Below are 27565 nucleotides of genomic sequence, written 5' to 3' on the forward strand. Positions count from 1 at the left end.
CCATCATCCATCATCCATCCATCCATCCATCCATCCATCCATCCAATTGGTCCTTTCTCTCTGGAGAACCCTGACTGATATATTCTGGCTACGGCTATTCCTCTGAGGATTAAGTCCTGTGTCTCTGACCCAGGGCTCGTGTGTCTTCTGCCAGCATCCCTGAGAACGTGGCAGGCTATCTTGTTAGCCTGCAAGTATGAGGAAATCTCAGACCTTTCACAGTTCCTGACAAATCCTTAAAGCAGGAGCTTTAGGAACAGGGAGCTATTCGGAGCCCAATGTCTGGATGATCCGCATAGAAGACTTTACGCAACGGAAACTTCAATAAGCCTTTCTGCTCTCTTTTCTATCTACCATAGGAGAGGCACCGAAGGCCAGACCTAGGGCTCACGGGAGCAACTTGGAGCACCCAGTGACCAGACACCTCCCACGAGGAGCAGACAGATGGGTCTATTTCTAAAACAGACCACCATGCTTCCTATCCTCCAAAAGAGAGTACTACACCATAATTCCTGATGACTTGATCCATTATGATCTTGGCCAAAGATACACTTCTGAAAGCAGCAACATACATGGTCGTTTTCAGCAGATGACACTGTGTGGTGAATAGCAAACTTCGAACTAAATTTAGTGTCCTAATCAATTAAAAGTTATTACAAATTAATCTGACATTTAATGGTAGGTCTGAGTTAGTGCCCTATGATAATAAATAAGCAGATTGTGTATGTAACTATAAAAATATTATAGTCAAGACTGTTCAAGGTAAGCTGGAGAGACGAAAGGGGAGAAATAGATAAAATTTAGCTGCTCTAAAGCCACTCTCAAGATCTCTGGATTTATGTATAACCCAAAAAGACTCAGGCAGAAAGGCCTGCATGCCTAGACAATCCTGAACAATGGTTTGCAGAGATGTCAGAAGGGCTAATTTCCTTAATACTATTTTTATATATATATACAATATTACTTGACTATAAGAGTGAATCACCATTCAATCCTCCATTACTCCTCTTTAATTAACAATTAATTTCAAAATCACTGTATCATTACATAATTGTTTCTTCATACCTGTATTATGCCAAGCCAAAAGAAAATCAAATTTCAATGGTTTCTTTTCTTTGAAGGACCAAGATATTCTTTCATACTTCTTAGAATCCAAGTTTAAGGATAATTCCATCAAATCAATGGAAACAACTTTAAAAATGAAAAAAAGAATATATATTTCATTCATATACATACAGCTTATACTATGGAAAAAGTGTTGTATTTTTAAAAACCAGAATTTTGGGAAATTTTATGGATAGTAAAATTATTTTATTCTTCTTCCACTCCCTTTGGTTTGCCAAATAAAAAAGATCCCTTTGGTGGGCACTTCTAACCTTGAGAGCTAACAGAAACAGACATTTTAAATTTATATATTTCCTAGGTCAAAGACCAAGGGCAGAGGACCTTGAGAGGTCAGGTTTAATCTACTAATGGATGTGGCAGCCTTAGTTATTGATGTTCGAGCCAGACACTGTCAGCAAAAGATCTCTTCACTCATGGGTGAATTTCTACTAGTAATCATAAAGACCTGGGGAAGCCAAAGGAAATTCTTCATTATAATAAGCAGACTCCTATCTTGGGTTCAGTACTTCGAATTTTTTTTTTTTTTTGAGATGGAGTCTCACTCTGTCACCAGGCTGAAGTGCAGTGATTGTGATCTTGGCTCACTGCAACCTCCTCCTCCTGGGTTCAAGCGATTCTCCTGCCTCAGCCTCCCGAGTAGCTGGGAGTACAGGCGCCCGCCACGACGCCCGGCTAATTTTTGTATTTTTAGCAGAGACAGGGTTTCTCCATGTTGGCCAGGATGGTCTCAATCTCTTGCCCTCATGATCCGCCTGCCTAGGCTTCCCAAATTACTTTGAATGTTTAACCCAAAACATATATATTTAATTGACCAGTCCAAGTCTGCGATCTTTATCAAACGCATCTACAGCTGAAAAGAAATGAACTTAAAAGCATCATCCTATCCTCTATGAAGCTTAAGTCAGAAGTTTGGTAGATTTTTTTAAAAAGCCACATTTTTCTGAACGAAGAGATTAGAGGCAATTCAAACATTTAAATTTAAATTGCCACAAGAAGATTACAGACTTCTTAGAAACAGATGGAGCACACATGATACTTACTAAATTTCATAATTTTTCTACCAGAAAACTGAGATGGATGACCCTGAAGTCCAGTTTCTTCATAAGTGTCTTTATCCAGTGACAAAATTAATTTCCCTACAAATCAAATAATAACTTGCGTAAGAGATACCAAAAATAGAACTTATGCTGTCTGACTAAAAGAAAGCAAAGCAAATTGAGCAGTTAGATATTGATGTACCAAACTGCATACAAGGATCTTATTTATATCACAAGAATATTTATATGTATACATGTCTTATAACACAGATATTATTTATACATTATACATCCAAGGATATTATTCATAATAATGAAATTAGAAATAATCTGAATTTCTACTAAAGATGAAATAAATAAGTCATGGTATACTCATTCTTTTGAATATCTTCTTCTTCTTTTTTTAGACAGAGTCTCACTCTGTCACCCAGGCTGGAGTGCAGTGGCACGATCTTGGCTCACTGCACCCTCCGCCTCCTGGGTTCAAGTGATTATCCTGCCTCAGTCTCCCAAGCTGGGACTACAGGCGTGCGCCACCACGCTGGCTAATTTTTGTATTTTTAGTAGAGGCAGGGTTTCACCATGTTGGCCAAGCAGGTCTTGAACTCCTGACCTCAGGTGATCCATCTGCTTTGGCATCCCAAAGTGCAGGGATTATAGGCGTGAGCCACCGTGCCTGGCTTTTTTTTTTTTTTTTTTTTTACAGTAGGCATTTTTTTTTTAACAATTAAAGAAAGATGAAAAAATAAGCGTTACCATTTGGTAGCAGGGCGACTGTATTATCTTCATCAATATTTGTATTGTATGTTAGTGCATAGCAAGAACCTGTAAGAGAAAGTCCAGAGGAAAAATTTAAAAGAAGAAATTACACCTGCAAGATGTTAGTGGATTATTTTCACAAGATAACCTGTCTTCCAGGTAATTAAAGGTCAGTTTCTACCACTGCTCCAGTCCATTCAGTAAACCAAACATCTGCCAAAGGTAAGCTGGAGCATGCAGAAGACCAAGCTCCAGCTAGTTCACTCCCCGACCAAGGGCCTATTTGTGCAAGTGTACTATCATCAAGCAAAAAATTGACTCAGAATGGAATGTGACCTTTGGGGATGCATGGAGAGGGGTACAAAGTAGAATTCTAGATAAACATACACATCTTAGAGGCAGAGTTCCGGGTTAAGATTCAAAAGCTACTCAACCGCTCCAAGCCTCAGTTTCCTCACCTGTTAAATGAGGATCATAGGCCTGCTTCATAACATTGTTGCAAGGGTTAAATTTGGTAAGATATTGAATAGTGCCTGCTACAGCCAGTGTCCATGTAATTGACAGAGTGGTGTCAGACCTCAAAATAGATGAAAGGAATAATGGTGATGAGACCTGACAAGATGCCCAGCTCGTAAGTAGCCCCAGCAGTGTCAGAATGAGAGGAGCTACTGGTAACTAGAATTCTTCGTATCTTCACTGGAGAGGACACATGTGGGGGCTACCACAAGATAAGCATGTGGCCACTGTACAGGTGACTCACGTATGTGGGTGGAATCCCTAAATACCCTCTGAAATAGTTTCAAACAAACGGCTCCCAGGAAACAACTGAAACAAACCAGTCCAACCCAGCAGATGTGGGTGGAAATGGGGTGCGCAGAGAGGGGTTATGGCTACAAAATCTAAGCAGAGGACACTGGACCCCAACGAGCACTCTGCTCTGTGAACAGTAGCTGTGGCTGCATCTGGAGACCAACCCTGTGAGGCAGCTGCTGTGGGGCTGCTCACAGCACAGGGTCTCTGCAGCCACTTCCTCGAAAGCAGTGCGTCTCAACACAGACTGCAAGTCTCTCCTCTCCATCAATCCTCATTTTAAGGGGACAGATACCCTCATGTTACAACATCCCCATCCAACACTTGTGGGCAATTGCAATCAGAAACCACCACCTAAAGAGGGCACAAGAAAGAACAGGATGAGAACGGGGGGCGGGGGGTAGTGCATGTGTGCACCTGACCACACAGACTATCCCACAGGCCCTGTTCAAAACAAAATAACAGCCCCAGCATTGTGATGTGGTCTACCTACACTTCCTCATCTTGCCTTGTTTAAAGCCATTTCAGGTTTTTCTTACCTTTCTTTATAAAGGTACTGATGAATTCGGGTGTAATTAATTCATGAAGAGGTAAATTCTTCACAAAGTAATAGGGTCCAGTTTGCATGACCAGATTTTTCAGTTCTTCCGATAGTATCCCACATTCAGGAAGGAGAAATGAAACCTATTGGAATGTGTAATACAAACAAGGTCTTACTTCCATGAAGATGAACACCCAGGGTTTTAGGAATGAAATAAGATCATGAAAGTTGTTATTTCTCCACGAGTTTCACTGGAACATAAAAACACAGGCAACAAAACTCTTACGTTAACTTACCTATCTCAGGCAAAGAGAAATCTGACTACTCTTCATTTCTGCATTCAAACGTACAGTACAGGAAGGGAACTGAATAGAATACTTTTAATGGAAAACTCTTGCTTGCATTTTATCTTTTGCAAATTAGCAATACTGTATATTTTATGTCCTATTCCTTTCACCATTTTCAAGGAAATATAGTATAATTGAATATCCCTTGATTTGTTTACCCTGGTGTTATCCTGGACGGAAATGAACTGTCTGTCGGGGCATAAGGAATTAATTTATGGATATCCAATTACTAAGAAGCTGTGTGCAAGCAATGGTGCTCCTGTATGTTTCCAATTTCGAGACAGAAAAGTTCAACAGGCGAGTTAAGGTATACATCCCTGGCTGCTGTGATGAGCTTTCCATCCAAAATAGGTGTTAAAAACAGGACAGGCTTCAAATGTTGCCACACTGTAAAAGTCATCACTGTCCCAAGGCTCAAACACTAGCCTGTCCTGACTGATCAGGTCACCACTTAAATCTCTGAGACACTGCTCAGTCAAACCTGAGTTATTAAGCTGATCCATTTAAAGTGTAAAATGTTTAATCCCCCATTATAAGGTTGGTTTCTTGAAGTTTCTAGATATCACATTAGTTCCCACAACCAATTTAGAAAATCAGGTAGCTTCCTGGGCCGAGCCTAGGCAGAATGCTCCGGAGAAATCCACAGGTATGCAGGTGGTGCAGGTGGGAGAGAGATCCAAGCTGGGGAGAGAGGCGGTGGTGGGGACGAGGCGCGAGACCCGCCCTGATTTGGGGAAAAAGCGAGGTGCACGTGGCTGCCCGGCAGCTAAACATCGCAGCCGTCACACCGTCGTAACTCTCCGGTCCCGGCCCTAAACCTCGAATCCCTCCCTGGACCCCCTCCCAGTTAGGCGGGTTGACCCGAGTGAGCAGCCAGAACGCCCCTGACACAGCTCCCTCCAGACTGGGTGCCGCCCCCACGCCCTGCCTATCCTGGGAGTTGTAGTCCTGCAGCCCTGCAAACCACTGGCCTACAGTAGTTAAGAGACTACAACTTCCAGCAAGCCAGGCGAGGGCCCCCGCCCCTCCGCGCACCGCCGGCGGCCCCGCCCCGCGAAGCCTAGCACTCTCCCTAAGCCTCTCTCGCACGCAGGGATTGAGTACGCCCCAAAAAGCCGAGGACAACCGGACTCACCCTGTAGTTATAGTAGTGCGTCTGCACAAGATGCCGGTGGCGCGACTTGTGGTTGCCGAAGTTGGATTTCTCGCAAACCAGTAAGTGCCGCGGCGCCTCCCGAAGCCGGCGCAGCGTGGCCATGCGCTCCTGGGTTCCTGGTCCTCCCGGCCTTCGCTGGCAGGGCAGGCCCCGCCCCTTCCCCCGCCCCGCCCCGCCCCTTCCCTCCGGCCGCGTACCCGCTGCTGTGCGCCCCTGGCGGCGGTGGAGTAGGGCTGGCGGCGGTGGAGTAGGGCTGGCGGCGCCGGAGTAGGGCTGGCGGCGCCGGGCGGCTGAGACGTTCTCACACCCCACGCAGCAGGCAGCTCCCTGGTGGATGTCTGAAAATGTAAATTCACTGCCTCAAGTGGAAATATCCAGTCGCTGGGAACCTGGCTCTTGCCTTTTCAACGCCACCTTTCCTCCGTCCTCGCCATCCCTCGGAATTGCCCTAAACCCTCTATGGGCCCCGCCTCGGAGCGCCCCTTGGACCCCGGCCTGGCGCCGGCACATACCTCGGTCAGGCCCTTCAGAGGGACCGCTTCCTGCCACCGTTATGAAAGGAAAACATCGCATGGAAAGGCCCAGTTCCTTTAGTGTGTGGTCAAGAAATGTAGCCGCACAGTTAAGTAACCCCCTAAGGTGCTTTGGGGGGTCCACACCCAGCTGCTTTTCTGACTTCTCACACTGTTTGCTTCACAGGACTCTGTTACCCACTGGGGACCTCTTGGCCATTATTAACACAGGCCAACAGGACTAAAGGTTTGCCTCCGCCCTTCCCAAAACATCAGGGAGGTTTGTGCGGGACGGTAAAGCACAATTTTTGCCTTACAATAGGACTCCTTTGAAACTACTATTGATTTCCCTTTTCAATAGCCTTCAGAACCGCTTTTAACAATGTGGTGTTTCTGGGGGTTATAGTGATAATTCTCCTAAGTCATTTTTCCATTTAGTTTTTCTGTCACGGGCTTGGAGCGGTTAAGAGACTGCGGCTCCCAGCATGCGGTACGGTACTGATTCAGGGCAAAATCAAGTATGTTACTACATGCTTCTCAAACTAGAGAAGGCAGTCCACCCACTTTGGCCTCCCAGAGTGCTGGGATTACAGGCGTGAGTCACCACACTGGGTTGCAGTTAGTATTTGTGATGTTAGAAACTAAAGTGCTGGTAAACCTTGGAAAGAAAAATCTTGTGGTCTCTGAGAGCTTCAAATTTAATCTTGGCCTCATTCCCTAATCACATTGGAAGAAGAGAATATGTGAAAAATGGAAGTGCTCAAAGGACGATGGGGTCCCAGGAGAGGGAAATCTCATGCCTTCTGATCTATTCACAGCTTTGACCTGCAGACCTTAGATATGGGAGGAATAGACTAAAAACAAACTATCACTGTTGTTACTGTTTTGGAGATGGGGTCTCACTCTATCACTCAGGATGGAGTGCAGTCTCAGTTCACTGCGACCCCTGTTTCCCAGGTTCAAGTGATCTTCCCACCTTAGCCTCCTGAGTATCTGGGACTACAGGTGTGTGCCACCACACCCAGCTAATTTTTGTATTTTTTGTAGAGATTGGGTCTCTCTATGTTTCCCAGGCTGGTCTTGAACTCCTGGACTCAAGTGATCATCCACCTCAGCCTCCAAAAGTGCTGGGATTAGAGGCACGAGCCACTGCATCTGGGAAAGCAAATTTCTTATTTTGCAGTTTGGCCTTGGGGCCTGAGTGCCAGGCTATGATTGTCTGTTTCCTCTTTGGAGTAGGGAAATGTGTGAGTTGAAGCACCAGTTGCATACACACATATCTATATGCATTTCTGTACAACCCAAGAGATCCAACTTTAATAGGGGGAAAAGGAAATCAGAATGTAGAGGCAGCCTGCTGTTTACCAGTAACTTGTAATCAACATGTCATTGAGTCCCATCTGCAATGGGTGTGTGTATGAGTTGGCTATTGCTGCGTAACAAACCATCCCAAAACTTAATTAGCTTATAATTGAGCTGGTTAGCAATTTAGGCTGGGCTCAGCTAGGCCATTCTTCTGGTCTCAGCTCAGCTCCATGTGTGTGGTGTGTGTGGTGTGTGTGTGTTTTGCTCTGCTTCTGGGGGTGAGCTGGCTGTCAACTGGGGTACCTTGGTTCTCCTGCTTATGGTATCTCTTCCTCCAGCAGGCTAACATGGGCTTGTTCTCATGGAGATGAAAGCATTCTGAAAGAAAAAGCAGAAGCATTCAAGATCTTTTGAGCCTAACCCTGAAACTGGCACACTGTCATACTCTCTGCATTCTGCTGGCCAGAGTAAATAAGGCCAGCCCAGATACAAGACTTGGGGAAACAAATTCTGTTTATGGGAGCAGCTATAAAATCTCATTGCAAAGGTCATAGATAGGGAAGTATGAAGAATTGTTCTTATTTTTTCAATCAGTATCATTATGCCTTTTCTTGCAGATGAGGTTTACCTAATTGTTCCAAATCAAATTCAAAACCTTGAAGTTACTAAGTGACTAGGTTGTAACTCAGTAGTATCAACTATACTTGACTCCAAAGCCCAGACACCTCTATAGACCACAGTACTCATACATCTCCCCTATTCCTTCAAGATTCTGGAGAGTGACACTTCTGTAAATGCCCATCTAGGGCTCTTCACTTATACCCATTGGGTATAATTCCCTCCAGAGAAAGCTGAACTGTCTTGGAAGAACTTAAAATAACTTAGGGAAACAGCTGAGGGCTGAGTTTAGAAATCAAGGCTCCAGCAATATATTTTTTATTTCTAATTATAGGGGAAATTTGAAAACACATATAGTGCACTCCATATGTTTGCAAATTCTTTTCGTCCATTTTTAGTATTTGTAGGCTATTTATGATTTTCAAAGCAAGCTAAATCAAACGGTGCCTGAAACAACCTCTTACTCTGAAAAGCAGGCAACATAAAGATAGATCTGCTGAGAAGACATTTCCACCTGCTGCAATTTAGACAAACAGCTGACTGTGTATTGAAGCAGTCCTTTGATTTTCACAGGGCAAAGCTCTTTCCAAGACCCCAAACTGAGGAACTGCCATGGGGCACACATGGAAATCACACACAGCTAATGCATCCCTCACTCTGAACCAGTGGTCCATATCCATGGCTGCACATTAAAATCACCTGGGGAGCTTTTAAAATTCCCAAAACCTAAGTTACAACAGACCTATTAAGTTGGATTCCCTGGAGTGGGACCCAGGCAACGGTGTCATTTAAAGCTCTCTATGTGGTTATATTGTGTGGTCAAGGCTGAAAAGCCACTGCTTTAAACCAGCATCTTTTGATGAACTAGTTGCAAATAATTTCTCAAATAAATGTAAAATGTTTGCTGCTGAATTGTAGGCTTTCAGTCTTATCTGTGGTACCTACTTACCGTCTTTGTACAAACCAACTTCTGCTGCTTGTTTTGTTCCTGGTTCAACTCAGTTCCATGGGTATTGAGGGCATTTTATGTGCAGAAGAGTGTGGCAGGTGCCATGGCCTTGGTGAGCATCATTGTTGGGGAAGGACTTTGCTGGGAAAAAAAAAATTGTATTATAAAAACTCAAAACCATGCCATTTACCAAACTGAGGCAAAAATACAAATATCTGGGTGGTCACCTGAGAGAACATGAATAGATACCTTGGAACTTTAATATCCGTCTGATGACACCGTAAGTGAAGGTATTCCACTTTAAAAAAAAAATTCTGCTGTTATTCTCAGATACTGAGTTAGGATTTTTGTGTCAGCATGATGCTGGCTGGCCTCATCACTTGGGTTTGGAAGTGTTCTCTTCAATTTTTTTTTTTTTTTTGAGACGGAGTCTCGCTCTGTCGCCCAGGCTGGAGTGCAGTGGCGCGATCTCGGCTCACTGCAAGCTCCGCCTCCCGGGTTCATGCCATTCTCCTGCCTCAGCCTCCTGAGTAGCTGGGACTACAGGCGCCCGCCACCGCGCCCGGCTAATTTTTTGTATTTTTAGTAGAGACAGGGTTTCACCGTGGTCTCGATCTCCTGACCTTGTGATCCGCCCGCCTCGGCCTCCCAAAGTGCTGGGATTACAGGCGTGAGCCACCGCGGCCGGCCTCTCTTCAATTTTTAAAAAGAGTTTGAAGAAGATTGGTGTTCTCCATTAAAGGTTTGGTAGAATTCACCAGTGAAGCCAACAGGTTCAGGGCTGTTTGTTTTTGGTCAGGAGGTTTTTGATTACCCATTCAGTCCCCTTAATTATGGATCTATTCAGATTTTGTATTTCTTTGCAATTCAATATTTTGTGTCTCTAGGAATTTGCCCATTTTATCTAGGTTGTCCAGTTTGTTGGCATACAGTTGTTCATAGTGCAGTCTTATAACCCTTTTTATTTCTCTAGAATTGATAGTCATGTCCCCACTTTGATTTTAGTAACTTGCTTCTTCTGTCCTTTTTTCTTAGTCAAACTAAAGGTTTGTCAATTTTGTTAGTCTTCTTGAAGAACTGACTTTTGGATTTGTTGATTTTCTTGTGTTTTTCTATTCTCCATTATTTATCTCTGCTCTAATCTTTACTATTTCCTCCTTCTACTAACTTTGGATGTAGTTCTTTTTCTCATTTCTTAAGTTGTAAAGTTAGGGTGTTGATTTGAAATCTGTCTTCCTTTTTAATGTAATATAGCTATAAATTTCCCCCTTAGGATTGCTTTCGAAGTGTCTCAGAAGTTTTAGTATGCTGTTTTCATTTTCACTGGTCTCTAGTACCTTCTAATTTCCCTTGATTTCTTCTTTGACCTGTGGTTGTTTAAGAATGTATTGCTCAATTTTTAAATTTTCCTTCTATTATTGATTTCTAACTTTGTCCTGTTGTGGTCAGGGAAGATACTATGTATGACAGCTATCTTTTTTTTTTTTCTTTCCCCAACACAGGGTCTCACTCTCTGTCACCCAGGCTGTAGTGCAGTGGCCCCATCTCGGCTCACCACAACCTCCACCTCCCGGGTTCAAGCGATTCTCCTGCCTCAGCCTCCCAAGTAGCTGGGACTACAGGTGTGCGCCACTACGCCCAGCTAATTTTTGTATTTTCAGTAGAGACGGGGTTTCACCATGTTGGCAAGGATGGTCTCTATCTCTTGACCCAGTGATCCACCTGCCACGGCCTCCCAAAGCTTTAGGATTACAGGCGTGAGCCACTGTGTCCAGCCGCCAGGCTAGTTTTTGTATTTTTAGTAGAGATGGGGTTTTCCCATGGTGGCCAGCCTGGTCTCGAACCTCTGACCTCAGGTGATCCACCCTCCTCAACCTCCCAAAGTGCTGGGACTGCAGGCATGAGCATTGTGCCCAGCCTTTTGCTATTACTTTTAATATATGCCTGAGAGCATTATGTCCCACGTTTCCCGCATTCCTGTCTTCTTTTGTATTTAGCTGACTTTTTTTGTGGTGAAAATTTTAATTTCCTTCTCTTTTTTGTTGGTATGTATAGTTATCTTTTTTGCAGGGTGGAGGGGTGGTTACCACCAAGGGGATCACATTTAGCATCTGAGTCTGTTCATTTAATTATTATGTAGTATTTAATGATAGGACCATACTGCAAGTTGTCCATTCTAGTCTTGATGGTCATCTTGTTTTTTTATTAATAAACTTTATTTTTTTAGGGCAATTTTAGGTTTACAGAAATATTGAGTAGAAAGTACACAGAATTCCCATGTAACCCTACCCCATACCAGTTTTATATTTTAGCCATTCTAACTAGGTGTGTAGTGGTATCTCATTGTTTTAATTTGCAGTTCCCTAATACCATATGATGTTGGGCACTTTTTAATATGGTTATCTGTCATCTGTATATTTTCTTTGGTGCTGTGTCATTTGCAAATATTTTTCTCCCACTCTGTGGCTTATGGTGTCTTTCACAAAGGCAAAATTTTAATGCAGTCAAGCTTATCAATTTCTGTCTTTCTGGTGTTGTACTAAGAAGTCATTGCCAAACATAAGGTCATATATATTATTTCCTATGTTACATTTTAGGAGTTTGATAGTTTTGCATTTTTTATTTAGGTCTGAGATCCATTTTGAATTAATTTTTCTGAAAGACGTCTGTCTAGATTCGTTTTTTTCTTTTCTGTGTTTTGTTGTTGTTGGTTTTATTGTTGTTGTTGTTTTTAGGCATGGGGATGTTTGGTTGGGCCAGCACCATTTGTTGGAAAAACTATCCTTTCTCCATTGAATTGCCTTTGTTTCTTTGTCAAAGATCAGTTGACTCTATTCGTGTAGGCCTGTTTCAGAGCTTTCTATTCTGTTCCATTGATCTGTTTTTCTGTTCTTTCACCAAATTGCCTTGCTATTTGGGATCTTTTGTGGTTCCATTTGAATTTTAGAATTGTTTTGTCTATCTCTGTGAAGAATGCCATTGGGATTTTGATAGGGATTGTACTAAATCTTCGCAATGTTGTATGGACATTTTAACAATGTTGATTCTCTCTATCAATGAGCATGGAATAGCTTTCCATTTATTTGTGTCTTCTTCAGTTTCTTTCATCAATGTTTTATAATTTTCAGTGTATTGATCTTTCACCTCCTTGTTAAATTTATTCCTAGGTATTTTTTATGCTATTGTAAATGGGATTGTTTCTTGATTTATTTTTCAGCTAGGTCACTCTCTAGGTTTTGTATGTTAGTTTTGTATCCTGCAACTTTACTGAATTCATTTATTAGTTTTAACAGGTTTTTTCGAAGGAGTCTTTGGGGTTTTCCACATATATGATTATGTCATTTGCAAATAGATAATTTTACTTCAATGTGATTTGGATGTATTTTATTTCTTTTTCTTACATGATTACTCTTGATAGTATTTCTAGTACTCTATTGAATAGAAGTGAGTAGAGTGAGTATCCTTGCCTTGTACCAGATCGTAAATGAAAAACTTTCAGTTTCTCCCCATTGATTGTGATGTTAGCAGTTGGTTTTTAAATAAATGGCTTATGTTAAACTTTCCCTCTTTACCTAAACTGCTGAGAGTTTTTATTGAGAATGATTGTTGAACTTCGTCAAATGCTTTTTCTGTATTGATTGAGATAATCACATAGTTTTTGCCTTTCAGTATGTTCATGTGGTGCATCACATTGATTTGCGTGTGCAAACCAGTTTTGAATGCCAGGGGTGAATCACACTTGGTCATAGTATATGATCTTTCTGATGTGTCATTGAACTTGGTTGGCTAATATTTTATTGAGGATTTTTGTATCAAAGCCCATCAGAGACGTTGACTTATAGTTTCCTTTCCTTGTGGTGTCTTTGTCTGGCTTAGGTATCAAAGTGATGCTGGCTTTGTAAAATGTTTTAGGAAGTATTCCCTCTAGCTTTATTTTTTTGACAAATTTAAGAAGTTTTTTGTTTATTTTTGTTTTTGTTTTTGTTTTGTTTTGTTTTGTTTTGAGATGGAATCTCACTCTGTCACCCAGACTGGAGTGCAGTGGCAAGATCTTGGCTCACTGCAACCTCAGCCTCCTGGGATCAAGTGATTCTCTTGCCTCAGCCTCTCGAGTAGCTGGGATTACAGGTGTGCACCACCACACCCAGCTAATTTTTGTATTTTTAGTAGAGACGAGGATTCACCATGTTGGCCAGATTGGTCTTGAACTCCTGACCTCAAATGATCCACCCACCTTGGCTTCTCAAAGTGTTGGGATTACAGGTGTGAGCCACTGTGCCCGGCCAAGAAGTATTGTCATTAATTCTTTTTTGAAGGTTTGGTAGAATTCAACTGTGAAGCTATCTGGTCCCAGGCTTTTCTTTTTTGGGAGACCTTAAATTATTACCTCATTCTTGTTTGGTATTTTCTTTTTTCCATTTCTTCTGATTCAACCTTGGTAAGTTGTCTTTTTCTAGGAATTTATTAGTTTCCTCTAGATTATCAAATTTACTGGCATATAATTGTTCACAGCAATCCCTTATGATGCTTTTTATTTCTTTTCTTTTCTTTCTTTTTTATTTTTATTTTTGAGACAGGGTCTTGCTCTGTCACCCAGGCTAAAGTGCAGTGGCGTGATGACAGCTCACTGCAGCCTTGACCTCCCAGCTTAAGTGATCCTGCTGCCTCAGCCTCCTGAGTACCTGGGACTACAGGCATGTGCCACCACACCTAGCTTATTTTTGTATTTATTGTAGTGATAGGGTTTCACCATGTGACCCAGGCTGGGTCTTGACACCTGAGCTCAAGTAATCTGCCTGCCTCGGCCTCCCAAAGTGCTGGGATTACAGGCGGGAGCCACTGTGCCTGGTGATCCTTCTTATTCCTCAGACATCTATTGTAATGTCTCCATTTTCATATTTGATTTTACATATTTGAGTCTTCTCTCTTTTTTCCCTCAGTGTAGCTAAAGGTTTGTTGATTTTATTTATTTATTTATTTTTTAAAAACAACTTTTATTGACTTTTTTCCATGATTTTTCTGTAGTCTATTTGATTTATTTTTGTTCTGATCTTATTTCCTTTCTTCTGCTAACTTTGGGATTAGTTCTTTTTCTAGTTCCTTGAGACATAATGTTACACTGTTTGGGATCTTTCTTCTTTTTTAATGTAAGCACTTATTGTTATAAAATTCCTTCTCAAAACTGCTTTTGCTGAATCCTGTAGGTTTTGGTATGTTGTGTTTCTATCATTGTGTCAAGATTTTTTTTTAATTGAGACAGAGTCTCACTCTGTTGCTTAGGCTGGAGTGCAGTGGTGCGATCTTGGCTCACTGCAAACTCTGCCTCCCAGGTTCAAGCGATTCTCCTGCTCAGTCTCCTGAGTAGTTGGGATTACAGGCATGCGCCAGGATGCCCAGCTAATTTTTGTATTTTTAGTAGAGACGAGGTTTCGCCATATTGGCCAGGCTGGTCTCAAACTCCTGACCTCAAGTGTTCCTCCTGCCTCAACCTCCCAAAGTGGTGGGATTACAAGCATGAGCCATAGCACCTGGCCTGTGTCAAGATATTTTTACATTTCCATTTTGATTTCTTTTTTGACACTTTGATTGTTCAGGAGCATGTTGTTTAATTTCTACATATTTATGACTTTTCCAAAATTCCTCTTGTTTTAATTTTTAGTTTTATACCATTGTGGTCAGACACAATACTTGATATCATTTTTATCTTCTTAAATTTGTTAAGACTTGTTTTGTGGCCTAATGTATGGTCTATCCTGGAGATATTTCTTATGCACTAATAGAAGAATGTATATTCTGCTGCAGTTGGATAAAAAATTATATATATATAATGTTAGGTCCATTTTGTATAAAGTGTAGTTCAAGTTCAGTATTTCTGAGAGGTGAGGCCAACTGGACCTCGTGGGTTGAGTAGGGACTTGGGGAATTTTCCTGTCTTACAAGAGGATTGTAAACCACACCAATCAGCGTTCTGTATAACACACCAATCAGCACTCTATAAAACGCACCAATCAGCAGGATTCTAAAAGTAGCCAATCATGGGGAGGATTGAAAAAAGGGCACTCTGATAGGACAGAAGTGGAACACGGAAGAGGACAATAAGGAAATAAGAGCTGGCCACTTCAGCAGCAGCGGCAACCCGCTTGGGTACCCTTCCACACTGTGGAAGCTGTGTCTTTTCGCTCTTCACGATAAACCTTGCTACTGCTCATTCTTTGGGTCCGTTCCACCTTTAAGAACTGTAACACTCACTGCGAAGTTCCACGGCTCCATTCTTGAAGTCAGCGAGACCATGAACCCACCGGCAGGAACCAACTCTGGACACATCTTGGGGACTCGTCGAGGATATTGCCACGCGGTGAGTACCACTGGACCCCTTTCACTTGCTTTTCTGTCCTATTTTTCCCTAGAATTCGGGGGCTAAACAGCAGGCACCTGTCAGCCAGTTAAAAGTGACTGCCGGACTAAAGACACAGGTGTCAGCCTTTCTGGGAAAGGGCTCTCTAACAACCCCCAAACTTTTCGGAGTTGGGAGCGTTGGTTTGCCTGGAACCAGCTTTCGCTTTTCCTGCACTTCTGGGCTGAGCCAAGGGTCAACAGAAAGGAAAGCCATTCAGCTCCAGGGTCCTGACAAAACGCTGGATGACCCTGCAGACTTGAGTGGAGCTCTCAAAGTTATGTCACTCAAGCGAGACTCGCCCATCTATCCTATCTATCCTGACGCTTGTCTTCTGGGTCCTAATGCCTGTCAGACAAATTACCTCCTGCCTCTCTTCTCTGAGGCTAATCCTGCTTCTAAAAACCACTTCGTGTCCCTGGTGCTCTTCTAGTTTCTCTTATAAGGATGATTTCTAATATAAATTTCCGACTCTGTTCCCTTCTTTAGGCACCTGGACTCACCAACCAGAAAGAGCCAAATTCTTCAATGGGAAATAGGTGCCCTGGGGAACGTAACTTTTGCCCAAAGGCCCGTTGGTGGGGTGGACTATCTGGAATTTTAGGATCCTTCCTCAGACTAGTAGGCCTAATGAAGGCTATTCCCAAAGCTAGGATATGGGGAGCCTCAGAAATTATAGACTCCAAAATTGGGGGGGGGATGTCCTTCCTATTCATATGATGAGAAGTGAGGACAAAAGGCATCACTGTCCCAACCCTGGAGATCCCTTCCCTTCCTCAAGGTATGGCCCTTCACTCCATTTTGAGGCGTATGACCTTTATATGACAAAAGTCAGCTCCCAATACCAACAGGAGAAAACAATTAGGACTCTAACTAACAGGTTTTCAAGAATGTGTTGGTAAGGGCCACTAAATCTGACCTTTCTCAGTCCTCTTTGTGGTCTAAGAGGAAAGGCAAGGGTGCAGGTTTTCGAGAATGCGTTAGTAAGGGCCACTAAATCCAACCCTCCTCAGTCCTCTTCGTGGTCTAGGAGGAAATCACGTGTTTTCGCGGCTGCTTTGGTAAGCACAACTATTCCGAACAGCAGGGTCAGGGACCCTGGTGGGTTCTTGGGCAGAGGTGGAGCAGTGGGCGCTGATAAACAGACCAAAACCTTGGGCAGTTTTTTTTCTGCTTTAGATGGGAAACACTCAGGCATCAATAAGCTCACCCTTGAAATGCATCCTAAGCCATTGGGAGCAATTTGACCCACAAACCCTGAGAAAGAAGCAGCTTATTTTTTTCTGCATTACAGCCTGGCCCCCAAGATTCTCTCTCTGATGGGGAAAAATGGCCACCTGAGGGAAGTATAATTACAATAATATCCTGCAGCTTGAACTTTTCTGTAGGAGGGGAGGCAAACGGAGTGAAATACCTTATGTCCAACCTTTCTTTTCATTGAAGGATAATCCACAACTATGCAAATCTTGCAATCCACATTCCACAGGAGGACCTCTCAGCTTACCCCCATATCCTAGCCTCTCTAAAGCTCCCTTTTATAAATTAATCATGAGCCTCCTCTAATCTCCCCCACCCAGAAGGAAACAAGCAGAGAAATCTTCAAGGGACCACAAAACCCCCCAGGCTATCGGTTATGTTCCCTTCAAGCTGTAGGGGGAGGGGAATTTGGCCCAACCCAGGTACATGTCCCCTTCTCCCTCACTGATTTAAAGCGTGTCAAGGTAGACAAAACCTTGTGGAAGTTTTCAGATGATCCTGATAGGTATATAGGTGTCTTACAGGGTCTAGGGCAAACCTTCGACCTCACTTGGAGAGATGTCATGCTTATTGTTGGATCAAATCCTGGCCTTTAATGAAAAGAATGCGGCTTTAGCTGTAGCCTGAGAGTTTGGAGATACTTGGTATCTTAGTCAAGTAAATGGTAGAATGACAGCCAAAGAAAGGGACAAATTCCCTACCAGTCAGCAGGCCGTCCCCAGTATGGATCCCCACTGGGACCTAGACTCAGATCATGGGGACTGGAGTTGTAAACTTCTGCTGACCTGTGTTCTAGAAGGACTAAGGAGAATTAGGAAAAAGCCCGTGAATTATTCAATGATGTCTCCCATACTCAGGGAAAGGAAGAAAATCCTACCACCTTCCTTGAGTAGCTACAGGAGGCATTAAGAAAATATACTCCCCTGTCACCAGACTCCCTCGAGGGTCAGTTGATCCTAAAAGATAAGTTTATTACCCAATCAGCCACAGATATCAGGAGAAAGCTTCAAAAGCTAGCCCTGGGCCCTGAACAAAATTTGGAAGCATTATTAAACCTGGCAACCTTGGTGTTCTATAATAGGGAACAAGAGGAACAGGCTGAGAAGGAAAAGTGAGATAAGAGAAAGGCTGCAGCCTTAGTCATGGCCCTCAGACAGACAAACCTTGGTGGTTCAGAGAGGACAGAAAATGGAGCAGGCCAATCACCCGGTAGGGCTTGTTATCAGTGTGGTTTGCAAGAACACTTTAAAAAAGATTGTCCAATGAGAAACAAGTCTCCCCCTCACCCATGTCCACTATGCTAAGGCAATCACTGGAAAGCACACTGCCCCAGAGGACAAAGGTTCTCTGGGCCAGAAGCCCACAACCAGATGATCCAACAACAGGACTGTAGGTGCCCCGGGCAAGCGCCAGCTCATGTCATCACTCTCACTGAGCCCCAGGTAAGTTTAACCATTGAGGGCCAGGAAATTGACTTATTCCCGAACACTGGCGTGGCTTTCTCAGTGTTAATCTCCTGCACTGGATGGCTGTCCCCAAGGTCTGTTACCATCCGAGGAATCCTGGGACAGCCTGTAACCAGGTATTTCTCCCACCTCCTCAGTTGTAACTGGGAGACTTTGCTGTTTTCACATGCCCTTCTTGTTATGCCTGAAAGTCCCAAACCCTTATTAGGGAGGGACGTATTTACCAAAGCTGGAGCTATTATCTATATGAATATGGGGAACAAGTTAACCATTTGTTGTCACTTACTTGAGGAGGGAATCAACCCTGAAGTCTGGGCATTAGAAGGACAATTCAGAAGGGCAAAAACTGCCTGCCCAATCCAAATCAGGCTAAAAGACCTCACCACTTTTCCTTATCAAAGGCAATATCCCTTAAGGCCTGAAGCTCGTAAAGGATTATGGGATATTGTTAGACATTTAAAGGTTATAAGGCTTAGTAAGAAAATGCAGCAGTCCCTGCCACACCCCAATTCTAGGGTACAAAAACCAAATGGTCAGTGGAGACTAGTGCAAGATCTTAGACTCATCAATGAGGCAGTAATTCCTCTATATGCAGTTGTACCCAACCCCTATACCCTGCTCTCTTAAATACCAGAGGAAGCAGAATGGTTCACTGTTCTGGACCTCAAGGATGCCTTCTTCTGCATTCCCCTGCACTCTGACTCCCAGTTTCTCTTTGCCTTTGAGGATCTCACAGACCACACATCCCAACTTACATGGATGGTCTTGCCTCAAGGGTTTAGGGATAGCCCTCATCTGTTTGGTCAGGCACTGGCCCAAGATCTAGGCCACCTCTCAGGTCCAGACACTCTGGCGCTTCCATATGTGGACGATTTACTTTTGGCTACCAGTTCGGAAGCTTCATGCCAGCAGGCTACTCTAAATCTCTTGAATTTTCTAGCTAATCAAGGGTACAAGGTGTCTAAATCGAAGGCCCTGCTCTGCCTACAAGCCAAATATCTAGGCCTAATCTTAGCCAGAGGAACCATGACCCTCAGCAAAGAACGAATACAGCCTATACTGGCTTGTCCTCACCCTAAGACATGAAAACAGTTGTGGGGGTTCCTTGGGATCACCAGTTTTTGCTGACTATGGATCTCCCCGGATATAGTGAGATGGGCCAGGTCCCTCTATACTCTAATCAAGGAGACCCAGAGGGCAAATACTCATCTAGTAGAATGGGAACCAGAGGGAGAAACATCTTTCAAAACCTTAAAGCAGGCCCTAATACAAGCTCCAGCCTTAAGCCTTCCCACAGGACAAAACTTCTCTTTATACATCACAGAGACAGCAGGAATAGCTCTTGGAGTCCTTATTCAGGCTCGTGGGACAACCTCACAACCAGTGGCATACCTAAGTAAGGAAATTGATGTAGTAGCAAAAGGCTGGCCTCACTGTTTATGGGTAGTTGTGGCAGTGGCCATCTTAGTATCAGAGGCTATCAAAATAATACAAGGAAAGAATTGTATTACGCATCTGGACTACTCATGATGTAAATGGCATACTAGGTGCCAAAGGAAATTTATAGCTATCAGACAACTGCCTGCTTAGATGCCAGGCACTACTCCTTGAGGGACCAGTGCTTCAAATATGCATGTGTGCATCTCTCAACCCTGCTACTTTTCTCCCAGAGGATGGGGAACCAATCGAGCGTGACTGCCAACAAATTGTAGCTCAGACTTATGCCACCTGAGAGGATCTCTTTGAAGTCCCCTTAACTAATCCTGACCTTAACCTATATATACCGATGGAAGTTCATTTGTGGAGAATGGCATGTGAAGGGCAGGTTATGCCATAGTTAGTGATGTAACTGTACTTGAAAGAAGCCTCTTCCCCCAGGGACTAGCACCCAGTTAGCAGTATTACTGCTGCTTACCTGAGCCTTAGAACTGGGAAAGGAAAAAAGAATAAATGTGTATACAGATAGCAAGTATGCTTATCTAATCCTGCATGCCCATGCAGTAATATGGAAAGAAAGGGAGTTCCTAACCTCTGGGGGAACCCCCATTAAATACCACAAAGAAATCATGGAGTTATTGCACACAGTGCAGAAACCCAAGGAGGTGGCAGTCTTACAATGCCGAAGCCATCAAAAAGGTGAAGGAGAAAAGGCAGAAGGAAACCATTGGGCAGATGCTGAGGCCAAAATTGCAAGGTGGAACCTCCCATTAGAAATACCTACAGAAGAACCCTTGGTATGGAGCAACTGTCTCCAAGAGATTAAGCCCCAGTATTCCTCAACCAAAACAGAATGGGGACTTTCATGGGGGCACAGTTTTCTCCCCTTGGGGTGGTTAACGACAGAAGAGGGAATGGTACTGATACCCGAAGCCAGCCAGTGGAAAATACTTAAGAACCTCCACCAAACTTTTCATATGGGTATTGAGAACAATCATCAAATGGCCAAATCCCTATTTACAGGGCCAAATCTCCTCCGGACCATCCAACAAGTAGTCAAAGCCTGTGAGGTGTGCCAAAGGAATAATCCCCTGGTCCATTGTAAGGCCCCTCTGGGGGAAAAAAAAGAATAGGGCGCTATCCTAGAGAGGACTGGCAATTAGACGTCACCATATGCCTAAGTCAAGGGGATTTCAATACTTGTTGGTCTGTGTTGATACCTTTACAAATTGGATAGAAGCTTTCCCCTGCAAGATAGAGAAGGCTCAGGAAGTGGTTAAAGTCCTAATTCATGAAATAATTCCTAGATTTGGGCTTCCCCAAAGCTTACAAAGGGAAAATGGTCTGGCTTTTAAAGCCAGTAACTCAGGGAATTTCCAGGGCGCTAGGGATACAATATGACCTTCGCTGCTCCTGGAGGCCACAATCCTCAGGGAAGGTCGAGAAGGCAAATGAAACACTCAAGAGGCACTTGAGGAAACTAATACAAGAAGGTCATCTCCCATGGCCTACCCTCTTGCCCATGGCCTTGTTGAGAATCTGAAATTTTCCTCACAAAATGGGGCTCAGTTCATATGAAATGCTTTATGGACGACCTTTTCTCACAAATGACCTCTTACTTGATCAGGAAACAGCCAACTTGGTCAAGGATATAACTTCCTTGGCAAAATATCAACAAAAGCTTAAAAATCTACCCGAGGGCCGGGCGCGGTGGCTCAAGCCTGTAATCCCAGCACTTTGGGAGGCCGAGACGGGCGGATCACGAGGTCAGGAGATCGAGACCATCCTGGCTAACACAGTGAAACCCCGTCTCTACTAAAAAATACAAAAAAACTAGCCGCGCGAGGTGGCGGGCGCCTGTAGTCCCAGCTACTCAGGAGGCTGAGGCAGGAGAATGGCGGGAACCCGGGAGGCGGAGCTTGCAGTGAGCCGAGATCCGGCCACTGCACTCCAGCCTGGGTGACAGAGCGAGACTCCGCCTCAAAAAAAAAAAAAAAATCTACCCGAAAGATGTTACAGAGACAAGGAAACAGAGTTGTTCCAACCGGGAGATCTATTGTTGGTCAAGTCCCTCCCCTCTATGGATTCCCTGTGGGAAGGACCATACTCTAATCCTCTCTACCTCCACTGTAGTTTAGACAGCAGGAATGGAATCTTGGACTCATCATACCCAAGTTAAACTTTGGACACCCCCTGAAGAACCTGCGGGACTGTCAGCTCAGGAGTCCCAAGATCAGCCAGACCAGCCTCGAAACACCATTGGAGGACTTGCATCTCCTATTTCAGAAGGAAACATCCCAGACTAAAAAGGCTCCTACAGCTGATCCTGAGGAAAAACCCCTTCCTCTTAAAAAAGATAAGTGAAACCCTACATAATCTTTAACACCTCTCTTTGCCCCTTTAATGGAATCCTTTTACTGTTTCATCACATTATTGAGCAGTATATTAACCATACTCTTTGCAGTAGGACTGTATACTGTAGCTCCTGCTGGGATGAAAATCCTCATCACATCAACCTTTTATCCATCATCCTTCCTTCGGACAGCAATGACTCCCACCTTTAACTCAGACTGGATAAAACGATCTTATCTTCCAGGGTACCCTCTTTTCCTTCCCACTTACTCTTTGCCTATCTATCCCTCCTGCTTCCTGGGCTACCCCACATAGTCGCCCCTCCCCTTCTCTAGCTCCTAATTACCTCTACAAGACTCTCAACCCACTCTCTGTTAAACCAGTCCAATCCTTCCCTGGCAAATGACTGTTGGCTTTATATCCCTCTATCAGCCACTGCTTACGTTGTCACTCCCATTCCTGCAAAAACTGGGTCTTTACTAACTTAACCTACCACCCCCGTTATGAAGGAAGAGACACTTTCCAACTTCTAAGTATGCAATCATTAGCCAACTTCCCCATCTCTGATAGGACCAAAAATACCCTAACAGGATGCACAATCCAGCTTTTACGCTCTCACATTTCCAACCTCACCTATTACATGAGCAATGAAAAGCCCATACACGGCCCTGTAACCACGAATACCATCTTAACTTTCCAAGCCTCTTTATGCATCCAATGCAACCTGTTATCAGGCCTGCCCCTGGGGCACCTACTATCCTATCAGTGTAATTACACCCCACAACTTCAAGCCCCAAATGATCATAGTAACTTCCAAGTCACCCAAACAGCTCCATTCAGATGGCTTGTCCGCTTCTCAGGGCCCCCCAAAATCTTCACCTCCTCCCTGCTTAACAAATAGTCTGGGTTTTGTAGTGGCAAACATACTTCCTGCATGATCATTCACCCCTGGACCCCCTGCAGCAGCGCCCCCACCATTAATGAATGCCTTCTCATCCCCTCTTTCAATTACTCTCTTGAATGGTTCCTAGTAGACATAAATTTTTTTTTTTCTCCAGTGGGAAAATAGAACACAGGGAGCCATTCATTTGCTCCCAACACCCCTTTCCAGCTGCTCACTGGAGCTACCTTGGCAAGTACTCTAGGAGTATGGGAAAATGAAAAAAACAAACTCACACACTTTTTTAACATATCCAACCAATTCTGTCTACCCAGCCAAGGCATATTCTTCTTATGTGAAACTTCAACCTATATCTGCCTCCGCATTAACTGGACAGGCACCTGCACCTTAGTCTTCCTAAGTCCCTACATTGACATTGCCCCAGGAAATGAGACCCTATCAGTGCCCCCTCAAAGCTCAAGTCCCTCGGGGCAGGGCCATACAACTAACACCCCTACTTTTAGGGTTAGGAATGGCCACTGCTACAGCAACCAGAATAGCCACTTCATTATCCTACTTCTGGATATACTGCTGGCTAGGGTGGCCAGCTTTTATTCCCTTATTGTGCCCTCCCATGTTCCATTTCTGTCCTATCAGATTTATCTACTTCTTTATCTACCTCATTATCCTACTACCACACACTCTCAAAGGATTCCTCAGACGGTTTGCAAGACATAACAACATCTATACTTACTCTACAATCCCAAATAGATGCTTCGGCAGCAGTGACTCTCCAAAACCACTGAGGCCTAGACCTCCTCACTGCTGAGAAAGGAGGACTTTGCACCTTCTTAGGGGAAGAGTGTTGTTTTTACACTAAACAGTCAGGGATAGTATGTGACGCCACCCAGTGTTTACAGGAAAAGGCTTCTGAAATCAGACAAAGCCTTTCAAACTCTTATACCAACCTCTGGAGTTGGGTGACATGGCTTCTCCCCTTTCTAGGTCCCATGACAGATATCTTGCTATTACTCGCCTTCAGGACCTATATTTTTAACCTCCTTGTCAAATTTGTCTCTTCCAGTATTGAGGCCGTAAAGCTACAGATGGTCTTACAAATGGATCCCCAAATGAGCTCAACTCACAACTTCTACTGAGGACCCCTGGACCAACCCACTGGCCCTTTGACTGGCCTAGAGAGTTCCCCTCTGGGGGATGCTACAACTGCAGGGCCCCTTCTTTGCCCCATCCAGCAGGAAGTAGCTAGAGCGGTCATTGCCCAGTTCCCAACAGCAGTTGAGGTGTCCTGTTTAGAGGGGGGATTGAGAGGTGAGGCCAGCTGGACTTCCTGGGTTGAGTGGAGACTTCGGGAACTTTCCTGCCTTACAAGAGGACTGTAAAATGCACCAATCAGTGCTCTGTAAAACGCACCAATCAGCAGGATTCTAAAAGTAGCCAGTCACAGGGAGGATAGAAAAAAGGGCAATCCGATAGGACAGAAATGGAACATGGGAAGGGACAATAAGGGAATAAAAGCTGGCCACCACAGCCAGCAGTGGCAACCTGCTCAGGTCCCCTTTCATGCTGTGGAAGCTTTGTCTTTTTGCTTTTCACAATAAACCTTGCTACTGCTCACTCTTTGGGTCCGTGCCATCTTTAAGAGCTGTAACACCGCGAGAATCCGTGGCTCCATTCTTGAAGTCAGCAAGACCATGAACCCACCAGCAGGAACCAACTCCGGACACATCTCCTTAGTAATATTGTGTCTGGTTGGTCTGCCCATTGTTGAAAGTGGGTTACTGAAGTCCCCTACTATTATTGTTTTGCTATTTCTCTCTTCTTGTCCACTAGTATTTGCTTTATACATATAGGTACTCTGATATTGGTTGCATATATACTTAAAATTGTTATGTCCCCTTGATGAATTGAGTTCTTTATTATTAAATAATGACCTTCTTTGTCTTTCATGAGAGTTTTTGACTTGAGGTCTATTTTATCTGATGTAAGTATAGCTACTCCTGCTCTGTTTTGGTTACCATTTGCATGGAATGTCTTCTTCCATCTCTTCACTTTTAATTTATGTGTCCTTAAAGCTAATAGAGTCTCTTGTAGCCAGCATATAGTTGGATCTTATTTTTATCTATTCAGCCACTCTGTGTCTTTTCATTGGATAATTTAATTCACTTGCATTCAAAGTAATTATTGATAGGTAAGGATTTACTATTGCAATTTTATAAATTGTTTTCTAGTTGTTTTGTACATCCCTTGTTTCTTTTCACTTGTTGTCTACCTCTGTGATTTGGTTATTCTCTGTAGTGCTAAGTTTTTATTCCTTTCTCTTTATCATTTTTGTATCTGCTATAGTGTTTCGTTTTGTGGTTACCATGAGGCTTACATACAACACCTTATAATAGATTATTTAATACTGATAACAACTTCAGTTGCATACAAAAACACTAGACTTTTACCCTGCACCTCACAATTTATAGTTTCAATGTATAATTTACATCTCTTCAACGTTGTATTTACCTTAACTTATTGTACTTATGGTTATTTTTGTCAATTTTGACTTTTATCTTTCATTCTAGACATATAAATGATTTATAAGCCACCATTATGGTATTGGAGTGTTCTGAATTTCATTATATATTTACCTTTACCGGTATATTTTTTACCTTCTTACGTTTTCTTGTTAGTAATTAGTATCCTTTTTTTCCCACTTGAAGAACCTTCTTAATTTCTTGTAAGGCAGGTCTAGTGGTGATGAATCCCCCCATCTTTTGCTTGTCTGGTAAAGACTGTTTCTCCTTCATTTCTGAAGGACACTTTCATTGGGTATTATATTATTGGCCGACAGTTTTCTTATTTCAGCACTTTGAATATATCATCTCATTCTTTCTTGAGCTGCAAAGTTTCTGTTAAGTCCATGGACAGTCTAACAATAATTCCTTTTTATGTGGCATATTGCTTTTCTCTTGCTGCTTTTACAATTCCCTATTTGTCTCTGACTTTTGATAGTTTGACTACAATATGCCTCAATGAGTGCCTTTCTGGGTTAAACCTGTGTGGGAACCTTTAGCTTCGTGGATCTGGATGTCCATATCTTTCCCAAGACTTGGGAAGTTTTCAGTGATTATTTCATTAAATAAGCTTCATGTCCTTTTCTGTATCTTTTCTTCTTCTGAAACTCTCATAGTGTGATTGTTTGTTTGCTTAATGGTTTCCCTTGAGTCCCATAGGCCTTCTTCACTCTTTTTAGTTTTTTTTTTCTTTTTCTTTCTCTCTCTCTCTCTCTGTTTTTTTTTTTCTTTTTTACCTCTGAAGGAGTAGATTCAAAAGATCTGTCTTCAATTTAACAGATTCTTCTGCTTGATCTAGTCTGCTGTTGAAGCTCTCTGTTGTATTTTTTGTTTTATGCATCTGATTATTCAGTGTCAGGATTTCTATTTAGTTCTTTTTTATATTTATCTCCTTGTTGAATTTCTCATTCAGATCATGAATTGTTTTCTTGATTTTGTTGAATTGTCTATCTGTGTTCTATTATATCTCATTGAGTTTCCTTAAGATCATTATTTTGAATTTCTTTTTGAGCATTTCATAAATCTCCTTGTCTTTAGGGCCAGTTACTGGAGAACTATTGTATTCCTTTCGTGGTAACATGTTTCATTGTTTTGTTTTGTTCTTACTTCTGTGTCCTTGTATGATGTCTGAACACCTGGTGGAACAATGACCTCATTCAAACTTTACAGAATGGCTTTTATAGAAAGAGTTTACTTGCAGATGTGTCAGGATAGTACCAGTTGGAAAGGGTTTGGTGGCTCTGAATTCAAGTGGACCCACTGAAATAGCCTTCCTACAACCATTTCAGCTGTGATCAACATCAATGACTGCGAGTGCCTCATTGGCCTAAGCTACAGGAGTTTGTGGCAGTGGCAGCAGCAGCTCGTGATGTTATATTGTTTAGTGACAAGGGACTTGGGAGTCTTCCTGTTCTCATTTTCTTTACAATGGGGAGTCATAGCTCAGGAAACTCCTCTTGGCAATGGGTCTGATACTGTTTATAAGCAGCCACAGTGACACTGGGTTTCAGGGTGCAAGTGATCAGAGTAGTGTGGAGCCAGGGTCCTGGGCTTAGAGTCTTGAAAGCCTTCTGTGGTCCCTGGGACTTGGGGCATAGGTTCACTTTCAGGGGCATAGGTAGATGCAGATTGCCCACAAAGCCAAAGCGTGTGACCCTGAAGGACACCCCAACAGCTTGGGTCCACAGGGATGTGTTTTAGTTGTGACTCTGACCCTGGGAGACAGAGCATAGCACTGGGCTGGCCCTAGGGAAGGGGTTTTGGGCCCTCAGGTACAGGGCACAGCTGCAGTTTGGGACCCAGAGCCCAGTAGGTCATAGTGGCAACTTACGCCCTGGAGGATGAAGCACCATGAAGTAGTGACTCTAAATCTGGCCGTGGTAGGGCACAGCAGTATCCCAAGCTCTCTGAGGCCGGATGTAGTGGCAGGAAGGACCCAGAAATGGTGAAGCACAGCTGTGACTGGAGCTTCAGAGGGCAGAAAGTACAGTGATGACTCAGCTCCCCAGACGGTGTGTTTTGGCGGCTCATACTCTGGAGA

General features: G+C 43.3%; 1 protein-coding gene and 1 long non-coding RNA gene across 4 annotated transcripts in view; one reads left to right on the plus strand and one right to left on the minus strand.

Annotated features, from left to right (window-relative positions):
• Positions 1–5930, minus strand: part of RPP40 (ribonuclease P/MRP subunit p40) — an 8933-nt gene extending 3003 nt beyond the window's left edge. The window contains exons 1-5 of one of the 3 annotated variants that reach the window (XM_025382867.1): positions 5755–5930; positions 4271–4415; positions 2919–2987; positions 2166–2261; positions 1066–1191 (exon numbers count right to left, since the gene is read on the minus strand). In XM_025382867.1, the coding sequence (XP_025238652.1) occupies positions 1066–1191; positions 2166–2261; positions 2919–2987; positions 4271–4415; positions 5755–5877 (559 nt within the window). In that variant the 5' untranslated portion in view covers positions 5878–5930. The remainder of the gene's footprint in view (positions 1–1065; positions 1192–2165; positions 2262–2918; positions 2988–4270; positions 4416–5754) is intronic. The other 2 variants (XM_025382868.1, XM_025382869.1) reach the window with 2 other exon arrangements.
• Positions 5691–27565, plus strand: part of LOC112622878 — a 71336-nt gene continuing 49461 nt past the window's right edge. The window contains exon 1 of the long non-coding RNA XR_003119044.1: positions 5691–5834. This is a non-coding gene — a long non-coding RNA (uncharacterized LOC112622878). The remainder of the gene's footprint in view (positions 5835–27565) is intronic.

The sequence above is a fragment of the Theropithecus gelada genome, chromosome 4 (assembly GCF_003255815.1).
Source record: "Theropithecus gelada isolate Dixy chromosome 4, Tgel_1.0, whole genome shotgun sequence".
Taxonomy (NCBI): Eukaryota; Metazoa; Chordata; class Mammalia; order Primates; family Cercopithecidae; genus Theropithecus; species Theropithecus gelada.